The 21825-nt window shown below is 42.0% G+C and overlaps 1 protein-coding gene across 1 annotated transcript in view; it reads right to left on the bottom strand.

Annotated features, from left to right (window-relative positions):
- Positions 1 to 6634: 6634 nt before the first annotated feature.
- TCF7L1 (transcription factor 7 like 1) overlaps positions 6635 to 21825 on the bottom strand; it is a 91516-nt gene continuing 76325 nt past the window's right edge. Inside the window, exons 7-12 of the mRNA XM_070952203.1 lie at positions 13680 to 13763; positions 12279 to 12422; positions 11081 to 11240; positions 9827 to 9934; positions 8420 to 8480; positions 6635 to 7732 (exon numbers count right to left, since the gene is read on the bottom strand). Of these exons, the coding sequence (XP_070808304.1) occupies positions 7299 to 7732; positions 8420 to 8480; positions 9827 to 9934; positions 11081 to 11240; positions 12279 to 12422; positions 13680 to 13763 (991 nt within the window). The 3' untranslated portion in view covers positions 6635 to 7298. The remainder of the gene's footprint in view (positions 7733 to 8419; positions 8481 to 9826; positions 9935 to 11080; positions 11241 to 12278; positions 12423 to 13679; positions 13764 to 21825) is intronic.

The raw sequence follows: 21825 nt of genomic DNA, 5'->3' as shown, positions 1-21825 counted from the left end.
CCTGTGTATCTTGCTGGTCAAGTTCAAGCAGTTGATTCCTGAGGGCTGCAAATGGAGTGAGGGGAGGTAACTTGAGACCCTCCATTCACTTCAGTTATGCCTGTGCAGCTGCTGAAGAGAAAGGAGAGACTGACCCCCTCAGTTTATTGTTATTTTTTAAGAGTCCATTCTCTTGCAAGGCTGTCTTACAGCCAATGCCCATCCTTTATTGCCTCTCTTGCTGGCATGAATGCTACTGAGGGATACTGATGAAGGAAAAACACAAAAACATGGATTTAGTTTAGCCATTATTTATTAACAAAGACCCAACTGAATGGGTTCAGAAGTTACCGTAATCCAAAATTCAATTCACAAAGGACATGCCTATGGATGTAAACACCATTGGGTAGGATATTTACCAGGAGTAAGCATGGTGGGAAGGGCACAGAGTAATATTCATATCCATCAATATTTCACAATTAATTACAATCTATGTATTACAATCATACTGATAATTTCCTACTTATCAAAATAAAATTGTATAGCTAAACAGGAGTGATGGATGTCATATTCCACACTTCTGAAAGACCACGTCAATGAAGGCTTCTAAAGCCACCGAGTTCAGTTTGCTGTTTATCCATTGGTAGGACAGAATTCTGGATTTCCAGACATACAAACACTCCATGGGAGAGGACAGTTACGTTTTAAGACTGAAACCCAAGATTCTCTGCACAAAATGGAGCACTCAAATGCTAACCATACATCCAGGAAAGTCTAGCTAAAAGCTAAAGCTAGCCAAGAGACCATTCCAGAACATCAATTTCCAAAAGGCTGAACACAGCATGAGCTAGTACCAGAGAAATGCAGAGGTCCAATCTGAATATCAATAAAATGTAGATATTTAATTCTACCTGAAGCAGAAGAACACATGGCATCTTACCTGTTTATCTGCTAGAGCTTACAGTATATGCCACCCCAATGCATCATGACTAACTGCAGGTTGTATGGACAGAAAGCAAGGAGTGTAGCAGACAAAGTCAGCCCTCATAAGAACTTTCTCCCATACATGTAGTAAAAATAAAATAAACCAATTTAAATAATACATACTGTATATTAATGATAGCCCAATACCCAACCATAGGCTAGCCCTGAATGTACACATGGAAAATTTAAATATTTCAAGAAAAAATGGTATATGCAACTCCTAGGGGTCTTTTTGGGGGTGGGGGGGGGGGTTGGGAGGACTTGTAAATTCTTTCTCTAGTGCTGCTCTTAAGACAGGACAAGCTCATCATGTCTTTGGTCTGGTTAGAACTACACTTCCTGAAGAGTGACAAGAGAGCTCTACATCAAGTCCCACCACCACACACACTAATTTTTGTTGTGTTTTGCTCAATCTCACTGGAGATATCTAGCTAAGAAACAAGCAGAGCAGAAGAAATGAAGGGCTGTGAATGAAGCGGCAATGTCCAAAATACCAAGTCATTAATGAAAATTTAAGGTTTAGCTATACTTTGAATCTTAGAAATGACAAAGAAATGATGCTGGGTAGATGTTGTTAATCTGGAAATTGAATTCAAGTCCATGCGAGTTTTCAATTCAATTTAAGTTTCATCTTAAAACACGCACACGCTCCTTTCCTGTTCAGCAATAGGGATATTGTCCTCTTTGTTGACAAAAGTGTTTTAGCCCCAATGAACAGCTAAATGTTTATGAGGATATGGAAAGAATGAAATACTAAATTATGTAGAATGTTTATATATAGTCCTGAAAAGGAAATATAAGGAAGCAGTTTTCTACTGTCTCCAACTTCACTAAGTTCTTATCAACCAGAAGCTGATCTTGCCATTAACATTGCAGACTGAACTTTTTTACTTTGAAAATAAAATGTAGTTCCTTAGTCCTACTTGTGTCTTTTTATAGATACCAAGTCAAGGGACCACTCAACAGCCAGTAGGCTCCATATTTAGAACTAAAGCTTAAGTTCTCAACAAGTTTTTCCCTTCATAAAAAGGAAAAAAAGTCATATTCCATGATCACAAAATACACTTATTGGACTAATCCTAAATGTATAGATTTGTGGGCAAACTTTGATGCAATCAGAATTAGATTACAGTAATGCACTCAAGACCTGTGTGGCAGAAGTGGGAGGGTAGTGTCCATGGCATGCAAGTGGGGAGCTATGAAAAATGTGGCTACAGGGTCTCTGTAGCAGTTCACTTAACAGTGAGGCAAGATAAACGCAATCCTTGTGTTTATCTGATTCCTTTTATTATACCATTAGGGTAAGATTTCAAGACTGGGTGAAACTACATCCGATTATAACTCATTATAGACCACTTACATTTGCAGCAACTAATTTAGCTTTACTTTTAGTTGTGCCAAGGATATAAGATGCCCATATTTGCAGTAGTATTGATGGGGCGGTTATTTTCCAAATTCCCATCCTATGAAAATATGCCAAACAAGCAGCAACTCTATTATTGACTTCAGGGCAACTACCAAAGCTGTTCCACTATCATTGATGATTGCAATAGGATCATGCTTTATACGGCCTCTAGAATGGCTGGACGATTCCAGATGAGGCCCTAACTTGGTTAGTGAGTATCTTGCCATCAAGAAGCATCATCTTGTTAGATAGGAGAGAAGAGTGAAATGCAAGGATTGTGTTGGAGTTTTTTACATGAGAAAGCAAAGAGATCCTGAATCAATAAAGTGGCTTCACGCCATGCTATCTGCTACAGGTAGTCCTCGACTTACAACCACTATTGAGCCCAAAATTTATGTTGATAAGTGAGACATTTGTTAAGTGAGTTTTGCCCCATTTTATGACCTGTCTTCCCACAGTTATTAAGTGAAACATTGCCATTCTAAAGTTAGTAACATGGTTCAGTGAATCTGGGTTCCCCATTGACTGTCAGATGGTTGCAAAAGGTGATCACATGACCCTGTAATGGGTCAGTTGCCAATTGTCTGAATTTTGATCACGTAACCATGGGAATACTGCAACGGTTCTAAGTATGAAAAATGGTCATAAATCACTTTTTAAGTGACCTTCTAACTTTAAACAGTCACTAAATGAACAGTTGAAGTCGAGGACTACCTGTACTTCATTGGAAGCAAACATGGCCCTAGACAGAAACCCTCAAACTAAGATGCCAGTTGTATTTTGACTGCCTCCCCCACCCCAACCCATTGTAGTAGAGTGACTTTGCCATTTTTTTTCCTCCTGAAGCAGCACCCTAACAGATGTTCTTTCCTGTATGGGAAAATGCAGCGTAAAACAAAGAAATATTCTCCTGCTAAAGCTCAACATCTGTTTGAAGCTGTCTGGCCCAGGGTCAGACTTTTAATTATTCTGACAGGTTGCTTCATGCCCTTAATTTTCCATGAAATCCGATTCAAGAGGCTGCTTGTCTGCAGGCAGCTCTTGGGATTCTCCAAGCAAGGTTGCACATGACCCAGGTGCTTTTTGCCAAATATGCAATGTTTTTGGAGATGTTTCTTGAAATCAATTTTTGCTTTTTAGAAAAAAGGAACCATTGTTGAACTGCTAACATGAAGAAGCCTAGCATCCTGTTTTCAGTGGAAATACATTTTAAAAAATGATGCAGCCAATATTTTTTTAAAGGAGATTTCAACAGGCATGGCAGATACTATTTCCATCAAGATTTTGGTATTTTATTTCTCCCCAGGACACAGGGAGAAATTGGTTTTGTGTAATTTTATTTGAGACTTGCCTTGCTGTTACTGACTCTTTCACTGGATATTAGAATTACTGATCTACTGGGGACAGTCGGTTCTTTTCGTTTTTTTCCTGTAAATATGTGTCTGATATAATAAATTACAAGTCAAGCATGCAAGTGTGCGGTGCTTCCCTTTCCAGACTTCAACTGAACCATCAGTAAATGCTACTCTTTCTTAACATTTTAAATCCGGGCCTCTCTGATTTCCATCGGATTTAGTTTTAAAAGCATGAAGAAATCCCAGGAATACAGAGAATTGCACCTTATAGCCCCATTACCCTTGCATATCAAGATTTTAATTCAAGTCACTAAGTTGCATGCATGAAACAAGAGTATGCAACATTTCAACACAGGGTCCTTCCAAACCAAGGGTGACCAATCTTTAAAACCTGTGGACTTCAACTCATACAATTCTCCAGCCAGCCATGGGAATTCTGGGAGTTGGAAGTCCACAGGTTTTAAAGTTGCCAAGATTGGATACCCCTGATCCAAAGCATTAAGCTACCTTCTTAGTGTAAAAGTGGTATGGCCAATCCACTTTACGTAGTGTTACAGTCTGTGGAAAAGCCTCTCTCCATGGAACTAGTCCCTGGTGCCCAAAATGTTGGGGGCCACTGTTCTAGACATTAGCACAAACACATTGCTAACTATACAACCAAGCCCATTTTCGTGTGTGTGTGTGTGTGTGTGTGTGTGTACAGGCTCGAGAGAGATCACCTTAAATTCAATGTCCTTTTGGATGAATGTCTCTGAAATATTCAGATAGATCAGGGCAAGAACAGGCAGTAAATATCCTTCCCATCCACCTCCAATATATGTTATTCAAAATAGACAGTAATTGCAAATGAATTGGAAAATGAAGCTTAATTATATAGTATGAAATTGCTATGATGGTTTTAAAATTTTTTTATAGACTTTGGAACCCGTTTAGGGAAAAATCCCAGCTCTCCCAATGAAGTGGCAAAACTCTTTTACTATAATAGAAAATTGATTGCATCAGAGTAAACATTTTGTGGTCGTGGCTGTTTTGCCATTAGTTTATCACAAAACCTGCGGTTCCACAAAACAATTTGAAAAAACTTGCTCTAACCTTTACTACCCAGAGCAAGGTGAAATGTCTACTGTGTAATGATTGGTGCTTTGTTAAATTTTAGGAAAGAGCTCGGCTTTTATTTATAGAATCATATTCTATGTCACAATTTGAGATTACCGTTTCTCTTCTTGTGCTCTCCCCCCCCCATCCATATGGTTCATACATGAACAGGTGGAAATTCTTGACCAATCTTGTTTGGGGTCAGTAGAGTTGGCCATGATTAATGCTTAGAAGGAAAATCTCCAGGGAGTATTAGAAGTATAAGTTAGGCAGGGAAGTAAAAAAAAAATCCAAGAAAACAATGGCTATCTTTTTTGCAGCCAACAAAATTATAAACTGGATGCATTGTTGCAACTTGAACTGAACCTGTGGGAGACTCTGAGGAAGAGATTTCTAGTTACAATAACAACAAAGAATGTCTTTGTGCATCACCTCACACAATCACCAGAATTCTTATATATGCAGGATATCATGCACAATCTAGATTTCCCAGCATGTGCTTACTGGGAAAATCTATAGTGTAACCTATCTAGAATTTGGTTACTTCTAGGAATAGGTTGTTTATACTGGAAATGAAAGCAGCGTTAAAATGAACAGACAGGTAATGTGACATCCTGGCAAACAGACATAAAATTTGGGCAGTAATTTAGATTTCATGTTCCAATTAAAGGAGCCAGAAGCTTTAATGGGGAAGATGCCAACATTTGATGGTCTTGGTAACTATGTTATTTCCTCACCAACCATATCATTAATATCCTACTGGATAGCTGAGGAAAAGCAAACTATTAGCTTCCCTTCAATGAAGACTACAGACCTTTAACAAAGATAACTAGAAAACTTCTATAAGGCACTTTGATCTTGCTGAAGATTATGTGAGATATAAATAAAATAGCTCTAGTTATAAACCATGTTTCTCATTCTGCTCACCCCATTTGGCCTAACCAACTTATGTGCCAGTCAATTATTGATTTCCTGCATCTTAATCACCTCTTTCTCTTACACAAATTGTCTTGTTTTTAAATGTGGACAGATTGCTGGAAGAAGTATTATCTAGAACAGCAGTCCCCAACCTTTGTGGCCTGGCTTCAAGGGGGGGGGGCACACACCTGGACTGCACAAGTGGTGGGCTGTTGCGTGCACAACTCGACTTGCATGAGTGGCAGACAGGCCGGTGCAAGTTGAGCTGCGTGTACGTACGCTCTAGTCAACCACTCGCACAGCCCAATTCTAAATAGGTCATGGCTCAGTAGTGGGCTGCGGCCCAGAGATTGGGGACCCCGATCTAGAATATGAATGGGGTCTTTTTCAATTCCCTAGAACAGGTTCCCTAACCTTTCTGGCTTTGCTGATGGGGTGGGGAGAGGGGATGGTTCCGTGCGAGTGGCTGCCAAGCATTCACACATTGCAGCTCCTACACAGCCTAGTAGTTGGGGACCCCTGCCCTAGAGCATAGCACACTTTTCTGCACCCTTCCCTTTTAGTTATCCCATTTCTCAAGATCTAAAGAAAGAATCTTCAGATTTGTACATCCAAACAACATGTACAAATTATTTCTTTATATATACTTCATAATGTCTATTAGGGAAGGAATCATTGATGGTCCAGTTCTGGGAATTAATGGGGCCAAAATTAAGGTAGACAGAACCAACAGGCTAGGCAATCTTAATATAAAGGCATCAGTTGCAAACACTTTTCCTCTTCATCCATACTCATGAAGGGAAAAGGAGGGGCAGAGTGCAAGATGTATTAAATGTAAATTCTTCATTGAATACTCTCACACAGTAAGTTAGGACGCAGATTTATTTTCCTTTTTAAAAATAACATGGAATTTCCCAAAGCCTATTCCCCTACTGCCTGCTACAGAAAATAATTCTGTAAGGAAATAGGATGGATTGTCCTACCATTATCCCGGACAGTCACTCCAGATTACAAGAAATGTATTTGGCCTCCCCGAGGCTCGGCAGTTCTGAATATGACAGTGAGGTACTATATTTCTGTGGTACTGTGTCTTCTGGTACATATTGCAAGTCTCTTAGAAAAAAAATGAAACAGCGGGATGAGGGGAAAAGTCATATAAAACATTGTCTTGCCAAGGGAATGGGAGATAGCAAAAGTTAGCAAGATATCAAAACATGCAAACACCATTGAGAGATGATCCATCTGTACAAGTCTACATGCCTGAGGCACTGACAGAAACACAGGACTTGGCTTGTGTTCTTTGTTTTTCATTCTTTTCAGGGTTTTGTTAAAAAGTAGTATTTTTTTTCTTGTGGTGGTAGGTTTTTAAAAAATAATAATAAAAAAAATGGTCTTTAGACAGACTACTGAAAACAACTCTGAGAGTAGAGCACTTTCTTCCTCAAGAGTCACCTTACAGAAGAGTTCAGAAAGGGTCAAATATTGACCAATAAATGGCTTTGTTTGCTTCGTAATCTCAACTGGGGGCTTTTAACAGGGAGACAGGTGTTGGGGAAGCTTCCTCATTCAGCTGGTTTGGTTACCAAGGAGAGCGGCTGGGCCTGCAACATAGCCAGGGCGGCCTGAGAAGACGAAATGGCTGCAAAAGTCGGAGGCGAAGTCAGAAGAGCCGTGGGGGGCATGGAGGTAAAGGGCAGAGCCCTGGAGAGGAGAGGAGACTGGCTGGTGAGGCTTGAGGAAGAGGAAGCAGCCTTGCTGGGCAGGAAAGACGCCGAGTGCAGAGACAGCTGAGCCCTGGCTTCAGGTTTGGTGGTCAAGGAGAGGGGCTGTGCTTGCTCAGAGTGGGTGGCAGCGGGCGCTGCGGGTGATGCCAAGGCAGTGGAAGGAGTGGCTGGAGAATCTAACATGCTGCCATGAGAGGATGCAGGGCTGTCACAGGACTTGTCAGCTGACAGATATGGCATGCAGGGCTTCTTGCTCTTCGAAGCCATTGGATCTGTTAATAACAAAGAGGGCAAAGGTGTATTGATTCCTTCGTTGTCTCCTACTTTTCACCACACTTGAAATTATCCTAATCTATTTTAATTTCATAAAAGCTGGTTAGGCTAAAAAGAGAGTGGTTAAAGACGGAGCCATAAACTATGCAATTCCAAATCTACCATCCTAATGTAAATGGCAGATGACATTTTCAGCCAAATAGGGAAAGGGCTGAAATGATTAAAAGCAGATTGTTTCCTTGGTTGAAAAATGTATTTATTCTGAAAGCAGCCATTCCCAGTCAGCATTGTAGTTAGGACCATACCAAAGCCACAGCACCAGAAGTATTATTCTTTTAATGCCGACTGTCTAGAAGCCAGTTTACATTCTCTTTGAATTTTGTTTTTAGGAACCAACAATTTGGGAGTTATATTCTCCTCCCCCCCTATCCCGTCAACATCTATTCTTTTTTTAATCCTTGATGCCATTTTGAAATTCCTACCCAGATTAGGAATTAGGAAACTAGGTTTCTTGATAGATTTACACATCACCCAATTAGGAGACACTGCAAGACAAGACAAACAATAGCAATTTTGATCTCGCCCACTTCCTCTGTTTGGGGGGATGGGTAGGTGGGATAATTACACTCGATCAGGACCAGACTGATGGATTAGGACCAGATTGACCAAGTGGCAATGATACATACTTCCTGTTTCCTGGATGTGTTGCTGAGTTTGTTTCTCTCTTTTTCTTTTCTTTTTCTTACCCTGAAAAGGATAAATTTACTGAAAGTCAGAATCATATTGTAAATTTATTTAAAAACTTATGATACTTAAGGAGATAAATGCCATGCAAAACAATTTTATTTGAATAAGTCACTGTACTGGACAACAGCATGTGCTTTTTTTTGTCATTAATGATTTATGGTGAAGAAGACTGCCATAATAAAAAGATGTTCATCCAATTAAATACATATTGCAGAAAGACTATCTAAAAACAGAAACATTTGCTTTCATAAACTCATTTTAAAACCAACTATATAGCTGTTTATAATTATTCACTAAGCAGAAATACATTTTTTGTAAATTAAATTCTCAAGATTAAAAACAGTCTCAAAAGACGTATATGGAGTGTCAAGAAACAAAAAATGGCAACTCTGGCTGCAAATTTTATTTAGGGAAAAGAAAACAAAAGCACAGAAAATTGGGGACTTCATAATGAGATGCTCTGAAAAGGTATTATTTGGCAATTCTATTTTATGAGAATTTTATTCTTTATTGACTTTACTGAAGATATGGTGACTATGAAAAATTTCCATTAAGCAACAAATAAAGGCAAATGTTGATAGAGTAAACAAAAATGTTTTCCCAAAAGTGATCAACAGATTCTTCATCATTGTTTTAAATATCTTAGTTTGCCCAAATAAGGGATTATTAGGATTTTTTCTGAAAAACTGAGTTTTGCACACTACAACCTTATGATTAATTTTAATCAATTCCTACTAGATCCTTCTTCAATCCCCCTTAAATCATTTTAGAAACGCATGGGCAAATATTCACTGAATATTCAGAAGGCAACTGCAGCTAATTGAGTCTCTCGCTATTCCCTGCTGGAATTGCTTACCTATTCCCAGCTTTTAACATTATTATTTCTTTGTGTTTTCTTCACATACTTCTGGGTGTTTATATAGAAGATGACCAATCTGAGCCCGAGGGAGGGGTCAAACGCGTCATAAGTCATGGGTCTCTGCGTACCCACAAGAGATCTAAGTTCAGTCCACACTGAATGTTTTCTTAATTCCTGTTTTTTTCCCTTGACAGTTAATAGCTCAGATTTTTGTAGAGAGCTTAAGCTTGCAATAATTTTGAACTGAACAAATTCAACTAATTTAAACTGCCTGAATCTCCTGATTTCCCCAGCGCTTGACAGTTTACAACTCAACTTTGAAGACAATTCTGAAAAATGAACCATAAATGAAAAAAATATTTAATTGTCTATAGTACAGTGGATTGTGAATCTATAGATGCAGAGTTCAGATCCCAGAATCTGAATGATGATCATGATGATTAGAAGTACCATTATTGAAGCATACACATCTGCAATTATGACTTACATAGTTATCTCGGGCAGACCAAGTAGGGTACAGTTGAGAATGAAGCTGTCGTTCCTTCCGTGCTAACTCATAGTATTTGGCTTGCTCTTCACGGGACAACGAATGCCACTGAAGCACAGAAAAATATATTGTAGTCGGAACATGGAATAAAGCTTTAAATGATGGTTTAAAATTATGGTACTCTTTATACAAAAGAACTCAAATGTTGATTGATTTTATCATTCCACTTTCAACATCATACTGAGAAAATAACTGAAGGCACATACATATTTGTAGCAACTTAAACCTACAAACAAAGCTTTAACAGCTTAATTCAAGTCAATGTTAAGAAAGTTTTATATTTCTTTTCCTCTTTCCTGATCAACTCCTACCAATCTATGATTGGAAAATTACAATAATGCAGCAACAGGCAACACTAGGCAGAATTACGCAGCCCAGATGTATACAAGAATCACCTGTATACAACCTGCCAAATCTTGCTAGGCCAGCACATCTTTCTTACCAAAATAAAAACTATTCTGGTGGAATGGAAAAAAAGTTGTTCAATCCTATGGTACACACTCTCTATTATCCATTTTCTTTCTCACGATCCAGCTCTTTTCTATCCCACTTTGCAACCTTGACTCTTGCTCTTACGCATTCTTACCCATCCACTGTATTCTGGCTTTGGAGTTTGATGTTGCTTCAGAATAGACATGTGCCAGAGTTTCTGCCATTTTCTTTTGTTTTTCCTGTTCCTCTAAATGCTTCAGGTCCTCTTTCTCAGCCAACATTCTCTACATCAGTGGTCCCCAACCTTTCTGGCACCAGGGACCAGTTTCATGGAGACAATTTTGCCACAATCCGGAAGGGGGATGGATAGAACCCACACATGCAAATGAAGCTTTGCTCACTCGCCTGCTGCTTGCACGGACTGGTTCCTAGTAAGCCATGGACCAGTACTGGCCCAGAGGTTGAGGACCTCTGCTCTACATCTTTTTCTGAGCCATTTTATATTTGGACTTCTTAACATTCACTGATTCTTGGTTTATCCTCCATCCTCAGTCTATTCAACAAACAAGATACTCTTAAATTCAGAGTTTATAATCCCAGATAACTGACAACCTATTCTATCTGGTCAGAAGATGGACTTTAAACTTTCTTAGAATGGGATTTTGAAACAGCATAAGAACATTAGTCACAACAAGCGAATTTTGAATGTGTCAGTAGCACATGACACAAATGGAGCGGAGAATAAAAAAAGTGTGCTTATACCCGTCTTCCTAGGATCTGGTTGATAGCAGCACTCTCCTTCAACGTACACTCTGCCACAACCTTGGCGCGCATTTCCTTCATGTACAACATGAACGCATTCAGAGGCTTTTTTATATGGGGCTTCTTCTCCTCTTCCTTTTTGACAATAACCGGTGTTTTTCTGGAAGAGCCATATTTTTCATTAGTCCCATAATCCACGTTATCTATGCACTCTCTTTCCACCAACAAGGAACAGAAAACATGAGGCACAGTGAAGGATTATTATTTCTAACAAACTCTGTCACTATTAGAAGTGGTTAGCTGCTTAATGAAGTTTTATTTCACACGTCTATTTTTATAGTATGCAATATTCCGTACCTTTAACGGCTGATGGAGGAATAAGATACAGTGTATGATGGCTGTTCTCAACAGTTCATAACATAAATGTTATGTGGGTGAAGTGCACTTGTGTAGAACTTGCAATGAAGAGAGTTATCTGCTCTATCCAATTTATCCCAGCCATATTGTATGTTAACAAAGCCTGATGATATTTTACCTAATTTAAGATGAGTCAATGATTCCAAATTGGTGTCTAGTTCAAGGAAGAGAAGATTGTTGTTTCCATTTGCTTAAACAAGTTAGAAAAAGCATGCAGGGCAGAACTTCTGGATTTCTTTCAAAGTCCTTAATAATAGCTCCATTTTCAGAGTCATGTAACAGACAGAGAAGATGTGGGAAGGAAGGGGCCCGCAGCTTATAATCAGAGGCATGAGCAACTATCCCAGCCATTGCTTAACTGCCTTTTCTGCAGGGATGTTGTGGGGAAATGTTTTTCTCCACAGAGCTGGAGGCTCATCTGACCCTTTTTGAACTTGATCATTGTTTTTCAAGCTTCCCTCCCCTCATGCTAAATCTGGTTCTGTTGTGTTCATTGTGCTAATGTCAGAGCCCTAATCCTTTTGCATTATTTCTTTCCATCTTTTTACTACGTTGAAAGAATAAAAGAAAAATAATGCATTCCAAAAATATTCATTAAATTAGTTGGAAGAATTTTATAGTGCACAGTAAGGTTGCATTATCATGAATTTGCGAAGACATACATGTATCCAAGTACATTGTAAAACATGTTAAGAAATAATAAATGGATAGCAACTGTTTCCCTATTAGACATTCCACCAACGAAGGCATTCAGGCAGCAGCCAGCTAACCTATTACTTACGAGCTTCCTTCAGGACTAAGGCTGGGCAAGGTCGGCTCTTGTTTAACAATAGGTGACACGATGGTGGGGTGTGGGATTCCTGAGGGATGAATTCCATGTGCAGGAGGAGGAACCATATGAGGGGAAAACCTGCTAGACATCAAGCTGAAGCACAAAGGTTGTATGCTGAAAACAAATGCTTCTCACAACTATTTTCATCATTATGGATCATCTATTTATTATTTCTTCATACTCCTTCCACTTTTTCTATTTCTTTGGCATCTTGCCAGAGCACCCAAAGGAACAGTAAAAACCTAAGGTCAATGGCAATAACAGAAGGCCAACTTATGAATAACCAATTTATTGCATTAACTGCTAAGGCAGAGAGAACTACATGGACAGATTCTGGTTCTCTTGTGTATAATCCATATATTTTAAAAAAAAATTAAAGAGAAGAGATGCCTATTTTTATTCCTTATTAGAAATTTCTATTCATTCTCCTTTTCGGACTTCTGTCGATTAGAAGTCAATTTCTCAAAAATGAGATCCAAAATGGCAAATTATTGATTTACTACCTTTCCCCAAATCAAGTCATACAGAAGAGTTTCATTTCCTTATTTTATCCCTGCAATAACAACATCGTGATGTGGATTGGACTAAGACTGACACATCCGGGTCACCAAATTAGTTATGTAGTCAAATGGGTATATGAACCAAATCTAGCACCTTAACTGTAGAGACTCTCAACTGTAGAGAAATCAAAAATCATGAAGGTGAAAAATGGCAACAGCATAACCAGAATGAAGATTATATAAGCCATCAATGTGGCATAAATGCCCTTCCACGTGTGTTCTATGGAATCTTTAATGGTTCTTTGATGGAGGTCCCATGAAAAAATAAAGCCCCCAGCCAAAAAGTTCACTTGAACATAGCCACTTTTCTAATAACAGAACTTTCACTCTTGATCAGGGGTTCAAGGATTTGTTCTTTAAAAAATATAGGTTTTAAAAAAATAATACGTTTAAAGTTTTCAAAACCCCTGTTTTAGACAGTACTAATTACTAATTTATTTCAGTAAATTTATTTCCCTTAAATTTGCTTCTAATGAGTAAACTATAGCAATTCAAGTATCAATAAGCTGTTCATTTGGTATCCCCTTTAGATACAGTGACAGTTAACTTGCTATCTGGCCCACATCAGGTCAGATTGCATGTTGCCTTTACACAAATGCCTACTTCTTTCATGAAAATGAATATCTCCAGATATGTAAGGTGTAAGACATAAAGCATTTAGAATTTCTGAGATAACAGAATGAGATAACAGATGGGTGTGTGAGTTCTTGATCCTAGTTTAACACAGGATGCACAGATACAGTTTTGCTAGTTCAGAGATAATTAGACCCAGATTCCCACTTGAACGCACCTGGACATTGAGGCATTCATGGCCAAGGCAGGATATGGATGTCTAAACCCACCTGGAGGAATGGAATACACTGGCTGCCCTTGCCTAAAATGGACAAGACAAATTCTCCTTGTTACAATTGCCAACAAATAATTATCCCAAATTACAAAACTAATCACTTGACTGCTAATATTGTAGATTTCTAGAAATTATAAAACGTTCAGTGCTATATAGCCTTTATTTTTCTATGACTTCACTGAACGTACATGGAATATATTATAAAGTATATTTACCTCCTGAGAATCACTTTTTTTTTTAAAAAGCAATATTTGCAAATATCTGTTGCCATTAGTTCATGCTGCAGACCTTCATCACCAAACCCAGATTCCCATTCCTTGACCAATTTCCCCCATAACTATCTTCTCTTGGTAAAATCCCAGATCACGTAAACATTATCTTAGAAAGAAAATCCACAAGATATCATTTGTAGAAATCATGCATAGTTCAATAGTGCAGTTTTAAAGCCATCTTTCAATTTAAAGGCTTTCTATATACAGTATAAGATATCCAGTGCATATAAGTTTAGTCTCTCCATTCAGTGCATCATAGATCCCTTTGAAGACCATCCACAAACTTCAACTGGGCCAGAATGTAGCACTATGAACAGTGATGTTCAAGTCTTGGTACGCCCATGTAACTTCTGCCTCTGCTTTGTGAGCTGCAATGGTTGCGGTTTGTTTCTGGGTGAAATTTAAGGTGCTAGTTGTTACCTATAAAGCCCTATATTCAAAGGACCGGATTACTTCAGGGAACACCTGTCTCCCATAACATCTGCCTGACCTATTTGATCCTGTAGGATTTTTCCAATTAAACAATGTCATATATTGGGTATAGGTATGCAGAAGAATACCTTCACTGTAACAGTGCTTGCTCTCAGGAATGAGGTGTCCCACCACCACCACCAAAATTTATTGTTTACAAGAACTATGAAACGGACGTTGTCTTACCTGAACGTCCCTTATATGCGCGCTGCTGGAGAATCCAAAGCGTGGGTTATTCTTTGTCTATTTGCAAGAGACTGAGTGTGTATTTCTTTAAATTTCCTTGACCAGGCCTCCTCCGCTCGGCTGAGCTCCATTTTGTTCACAAAGGCGTAGATGATGAGACTGTGTGAAGAGATCCACCCGGACCTGAGGGACAGAAGCCTAATAGGGTGGGTTGGATTCTCCAGCAGCGTGCATAGAAGGGACGTTCAGGTAAGACAACGTCTGTTCTCCAGCGCGCTGTTTGGAAAATACAAAGCGTGGGATATACCCAAACTAGTGAAATGATGGGCGGGAGGCTCCCGGGTGGCATTAGTAGAGTGGACCATCTGCAGCATGCGCCATCCGAAGGATGCCTCAGCTGAGGCAAAGGAGTCGACTTTGTAGTGGCGGATAAATGGTGTCAAGGAAGTCCAGGTGGCCGCCCTGCAAATGTCACTAACAGAAGCTTGGGTGGCCCATGCAGCGGTGGTAGCTGCGCTTCTAATTGAGTGAGCCAAAATTTTCCCCGTTAAGGGTTTTTTCTTAAGTGCATACACCTTTGCAATGCACGCCATTAGCCAGCAACTGATGGTGGAAGAGGATACTTTCTTGCCCAATGACGACGGGTGGAAAGAAAGGAACAGGGCCTCTGATTTATGGAAAGGTGCCGTCCTTTTAATGTACCTGCGGAGGGCCCTCCTAACGTCCATGGTGTGCCATTGTTCTTCCAAAGGTTGTCTCGGGTCCGGACAGAAGTCCAGTAGAATAAGCTCCTGAGCGCAATGATACCAGGAGTTTACCTTGGGCAGAAAGGAGTGATCCATCCCCAGGACCACTCTGTTCGAATGGAAGATACAGAGATCTTCCCGCACTGACAGTGCTGCTATCTCTGAATCCCGTTTGGCTGAGGTTATTGCCACCAGGAAGGCGATCTTAAGAGTCAGGAGTCTGAGGCTCATGGATCCCAATGGTTCAAAGGGGGAAGACATGAGTGCCTGAAGGACCAAGGAAAGGTCCCATGTAGGATACTGATGTACGACCGGGGGTCGGAGATTAGCTGCCCCCTTAAGAAAACTCCGAATCCTTGACTGTTGGGTAAGAAGATGATCATCATCACCAGACAGAACAGTATGCAAGGCCGTAACTTGCCGTCAAAGGGTGTTGGGGGCCAGTCCTTTGTCTAAACTCTCTTGCAAAAATTCAAGAATCTCAGACACTGACGCTGGTCGGGTCGATATGCGCCTTAGAACACTAAAGACCGAACAATCTCCAGGTGGCATTGTAAATCTGGTTCACTGACACACATCTGGAAGCCTGTATACTATGTATCATCCTCCCTGAGAGATTGTCCTTCCTCAGGAGGATCCTCTCAAGTGCCAGACAGTCAACTGGGGCCATTGAGTCCCCGAGGCCAGGGGCAGTGGAGAGCATTGCATCCTTCGGCCCCTGGCCACGGGAATCAGGCAAAGAACCTTGGTAGTTGTGTGTTCTTTGGGTGCACAAAGAGATCGAGAATTGGATGTCTGGACTTTTGCTACAGCTCTTGCAAAAGAGAAGGCTGGAGATGCCACTCCAACTGATCTATCTGAGTCCTGCTCAACCAAACTACCTGGATATTGGTTGATCCGAAGATGTGCTCCGCCTTGAGGGAGATTGTGTGCATCTTTGCCCAGGTTAGCATCTTTGCTGTCTCGTCCATGAGCAGTTTGGAGCGAGTGCCCCCTTCTCGGTTCACATGCACTTTTGTGATCACATTGTCCGTTAGCACTAGCACATGGTGGCCTGCCACGGCGGACTGGAAGTGACATAGGGCAAGATAGACTGCCCGTAGCTCCAACCAGTTGATATCATTCGTTAGGTCCGCCGGAGACCAACGTCCTTGGGCAACCCTGGAGAGAAGATGAGCGTCCCAGCCAAACATGCTTGCATCTGTTGTGACTGTGATGCGCCGGGGCTCTTGGAAAAAACACCCCTTCTCTATGGACAGTCCACCTGTCCAGCGAAAGGACAGGCAGACTGTTGCCAGGAGATGCACCTTGGCCCTGGAATTGCTGCGGCATGTTGGCGCCGACGTAAGGTTCCACTTAGATTTGATATCCTCCCTCCAATGATGTAACCATAGGGGGCGTCAAGATGTTAAAGTGGAAGCTAGGGCTTGAGAAGCAAATTTCGCCACATCTAAAGATGCAGAATATTCAGTGGCTGCCACCAATTTATTAATGTCCTGGTGTAGTCTAGTGTCATCTGGCAGCAGCCGTTCCTGTAGTTGTCGCAGCCATATCAACGATGCCCGATTAAAGAAGGACGCCGATGTAACGACTTTAATGGCCCAAGCAGCCGCTTGATGATCCTCAATCTGTCCACTATGTCATTGGAGAGGACAGAGGAGGAAGTCAAGCTAGCCACCAGGGCATCTATAGTAGGCAACTGAAGTAAATCCTGAAGGTTTGGAGCGGAACAATAACGTTTTTTGTCATGACCATTTGGTGCCACTAGGGAACAGGGTTCGTTCCATGGTCTTTGTATCACCTCCGTGAAACGCTGGGGGCAAGGAATAAACTGCTCGGTTTTAGGAAGTGTAAACAGTTCATCATGAAGATGGGATGCCCCTTGTTGGTCAGACTGGCCCTCTGATACTCCAACATTAGTCGTTACTTTGGCCTTATGAAGTAAGGATTTGAAGATGGAGGAATGGAAGAGACCTGTAAAAGTCAGTCTATCAGGTAACATCCCATCGTCATTGGAGAATTCCATGTCTCTGTAGTCATCATCATCCAACAAGGAATCCTCACTATGAATGGAATCCTACTGGCATGAGTAATCAGAATTTGGATCCACATATGTCGGGACCTGCAACTGAGGAATAGCCGGCAAGGAAGAAAATTGGGCTACTTGGTGAGCTGCAGCTGTTAGAATTTTCGATATTGTCTCAGATACTAGGGTCTGAATGTCGAAAGAAAGACCCAGCTGTAGCCCCTCCCCGGCACGGAGCCCCGCCGTGGTAGGGGTAAATGTCGCTTTAGGGGGAGGAGGTCTCGTAGATGGAGATACGTGAATCTCAACCTCTATACATGCGGGCAAAACTGCAGGATCCCCTTGAGGACCCCCAATCACTGGTCGTTAGGGGACACCAGCTCCTGAGGCACAAGTCTGGGAATCCTCTGTCAAAGGCTGAGGATACTTATTGGAGCGAGGTGCAGGTGTTTCAGATGCAGATGCCATCTGATGACCTGTGGCCCAGGCCTTCTGTTAAGCCAAGGCAAAGTGTCTCTCTAAACCTTATGTCATCTCTTAGCATCCTTGTCATCATCAGACAACCGTTTTGATGGCCGAGAAGCTGAAGGCCTGTAGTTTGCGTGGTGCGTTTTGTAGCACTCTTGGAAACAGGCTCTGCCTGCTTACGGGCCTTGGGTGGGTGGGGGCTGTAGTCCTGTTCAAGATCCCTGTCTATCTATCTATCTATCTATCTATCTATCTATCTATCTATCTATCTATCTATCTATCTATCTATCTATCTATCTATCCAGCACAGCCCCAGCTCACCCTACCATAGGCCTTGACAATAAATCTGGCGCACAGTACAAAAAAAGTCCAGTCAGCGTCTAAGTGGCTGGCAGCCAATGCAGGTTGGCGCCATATTGTGTTGTGGCCCGTCAGGAGCCTGTAAAGATTGTAGCTGATTCCAACGAGGAGGCTGGTGTGGTGCTGCGCCAGCAGCCTGTGCAGCTGGCGCTCAAGTCGGATAGTGAGGAGGCTAGAGAAAATGTGGTGCCAGAGGCAGGGATTCAGCCAGGGCCTTCAGAACCTCCAGAAGCTCCTTTAAGTGAAGAATGAATAGACTGGTCTATTGTTGTTCTGCTTAACCAGTCCGCCTTGCAATTGGATGTCCCGGCAATGTGTTTCGCCCACAGCAACAGCAGGTATTGTTCCGCCCAGAGGCCCAACTTCTTCGCTTCACGCATGAGAATCTTGGAACGAGTACCCCTTGTCTGTTGACATGCACCTTGGCGGTGACATTGTCCGTCAACAAAAGGACGTGGTGATTTGATAACTCAGTTTGAAAGTGGCACAGCGCTAGGTGGGCTGCTCTCAGCTCCAGCCAGTTGATGTCATTGAGCAGATCCTGCTGAGACCACCCCCCTTGGGTCACTTTGGAATTCAGGTGGGCCCCCCAACTGAAGAGGCTGGCGTCCGATGTTAACACCAGCCTGGGAAGGTCTCAAAAAAGGCAACCTTTGTTCATGGCTGCTGACTTCCACCAGTTCAGGGAGTGAAGAACCTGTGGAGGAACCCTGACCTGGCGTAGTGAGTTGCTGTGCCCTAACCTCTGATTGGGCAGAAGGAACCACTGTAAGGCCCTCATGTGTAACCGAGCCCAGGGAACTATCGCTCAGCAGGATATCATTTTGCCTAATAACTGGGAAAGGAGCAATACGGGAACTAACTGTAAGAACTGGACCCGAGCTACCATCTCCCTCAGACTGTCCCTGCGGTCTTGAGACAGGAAGACTTGTGATAACTGAGTATTGATCACTGCCCCTAAATGAATAAGCCTGGTGGATGGTGTCAACTGGCTTTTGTCCCAGTTCATGAAAAATCATGTTCCTGAAGGGTTTGGACCGTAACTTCAAGGTCCAGTTCTGCCTGCTTGAGGGACGACGACTGAATTAGAACATCGTTCAAATAACACTGCAGGCGGATCAGCTGAGCATGCAGATGTGCCGCTACTATGTCCAGCAATTTGGTGAAAGTGTGCGGGGCTGATGAAAGGCCAAAGGGTAGCACTCGGTATTGCCAGTGATGGCCTGCAAAGGCAAACCTGAGAAACCTTCTGTGGGACAATCTGATGGGCACATGGAGATACGCCTCCTTGAGATCTATGGATGTTAGAAGATCCCCTTTTTTGATTCCACCCAGGATTGTATGAAGGGATTGAATCTTGAACCTTTTGTACTTTATATGAACATTTAGTTCTTTTAGATTCAATATAGCCCTTTGGCCGCCCAAACTTTTGGGAACTAGAAAGAGGATGGAGTAAAACCCCAATCCTCTTTGTCCTTCTGGCACTGGCTCTATGGCCCTGATATCCAGCAAGTGCTGGATCTCTGCCTCCATCATAACTTTCTTGGAGGCATCCCTGGGAACAGGACATTGAATGAATCGTTGTGGGGGTTTGGAACAAAATTTGAGCGTCAGTCCAAGGTTTACTGTCTGTTAAGGCCCAAGCATCTGTGGTGGTGACCCGCCACTGGTCGGCAAACATCCTTAACCTGCTGCCAATGGGGACCTGAACCCTTGAGTCACTTTTAACGACGGAAAAGCCGCCTACCTGCGCCCCTGAAGGGACGTCTAGATTGCGGTTGCCTAGCTGTCTCGAAAGGTAGACCTGTCCTGAGATCTGTCCATGTTGTGAGAATACTGTCTATGGAAATGGGAGGCGGAATATCCTGCCTCAGCCGTCCAAAAGGGCTGCCTGCAGTAAAAGGGGGTAGACGTCCTGTCTGTCCTCCTAGAAGCCTGAGGTAGGACCTTATGTTTATCCTTGCTCTCAATTAGGATAGGATCTAACACCTCTCTAAACAACTGCTGTCCTTTAAAGGGGGCCGTAGCCAACTGCCATTTGGACCTCATGTCTGCCTGCCACTGGCGTAGCCACAGTAAATGTCTATAAGTGACAATGGATGCCAGAGCTCTAGAAGCAAATTTGGTAGCATTAAGAGTCGTATCAGCCAAATACTCAGTTGCAGCAATTATTTTACTAAGGTCTTGTTGAAGACGGGTATCTTCAGGAGATGCCCTAGCCTGCATTTGTTTCATCCATAAAAGTGTTGTTCTAGAAAAAAATGAAGCTGCTGAATTGCCCAAGCCGCTGCTTGGTGAGTTTTGCATGCAGCCAACTCCGTTTTTTTATCCTCAGCTCTCAATCCTTCAGCAGTGTCAGAAGGGAGAAGAGTAGCTGCAGCCAAATTTTGCTAAAGGAGCATCTACTGATGGGACTTGAAGAAGTTCCTCAAGCTCCTTTTCAGCTGTGTACATCTTTTTATCCATGGGTGCAGGGACTGGGTGCAGGGACTGAAGCAGGTTGCTCCCATTGCTGTTGAATAACATCAACGAAAAATTTTGGTGAAGGAATGACTTCCTGTGTTGTGATTTGTTCTATAAAAAGACTAGCACAAGATCTGTGGTAGAATTATCCATCCTACCCATGTTGGCCGTAGCTTTGGCCTTAAGCAATAAAGTCTTAAAAAGATGAGGCCTGAATAGACCTGAATATGTGGGTCTATCTGGGATCATCCCTTCCTCATCTGAAAATTCAAATTCCCTTAATTCCTCTTCTTCTTCCAGTGAAGCCTCACTGTGAACTGATTGGGAGGTGCAATGGGAACCCTCGAGATGACCTTTGTCTCTATGCTGATGGTGCAAGGGATCAGATCTAGAAGGGCCTGGCTGTAAAGGAGCCAACAAACCCTCTTTAGCAAGTGCTTCATCAATGCCCTGAGAAATAGTCTGTACTATAACAAAACGCAACTCTGCAGATAATCCCTGTCCTGCAGACTCCTGAGGGCAGAGCCCAGCTGCTGTGGGCGTAAAAGTAGCAGATGGAACAGCCTGTCTGTTAACAGGTACAGGTGATGCATCTGAAACAGACAGTACAGGAGCCTGATCAGTCCCTTCCTGAAAGGGAACAGCTTAAAATCCTAATGACTCCTGAGGCACATTAGGAGACCAATTAGATTCATCCTGTGAACCTGGGATTCCAAGTTCACAGGCCCTTATCCTTATCAGGCCCACCTTGACTCCCAGAAGGTACTGTTGATGTAGGAATGCCAGCTATTTTCTGGGCTTTTGCAAAATGCTTCTCCAAGGCTTTTTGCCTTCTTTGAATATCTTTCTCAGCTGCTGCAGATGAGAGTTTGGCCTGCTTAGCCTGAGAACTGGCAGCCATCTTGCTAGAACGTAATCTGGGTCTTTTAGGGGCAGAACACCCTGCCTAATGTAAACTAGATGATGACTCTTCTGAATCACTAATATTTGCCATTATTGGAGTATGCAAGGTCAAATTATACTCACAGGTGACTATTTGGGGAAATTTGTGCTAGGAAATCCTAGACTTATTACTCACTGTGCAGCCAAGGTCACCA

This window comes from Pituophis catenifer, unplaced genomic scaffold, assembly GCF_029215685.1.
Source record: "Pituophis catenifer annectens isolate HBS135680 unplaced genomic scaffold, rPitCat1.0.hap2 SCAF_12, whole genome shotgun sequence".
Taxonomy (NCBI): Eukaryota; Metazoa; Chordata; class Lepidosauria; order Squamata; family Colubridae; genus Pituophis; species Pituophis catenifer.
The sequence above is the reverse complement of the archived record's forward strand: the minus strand, read 5'-3'. Positions and strand labels throughout refer to the sequence as shown.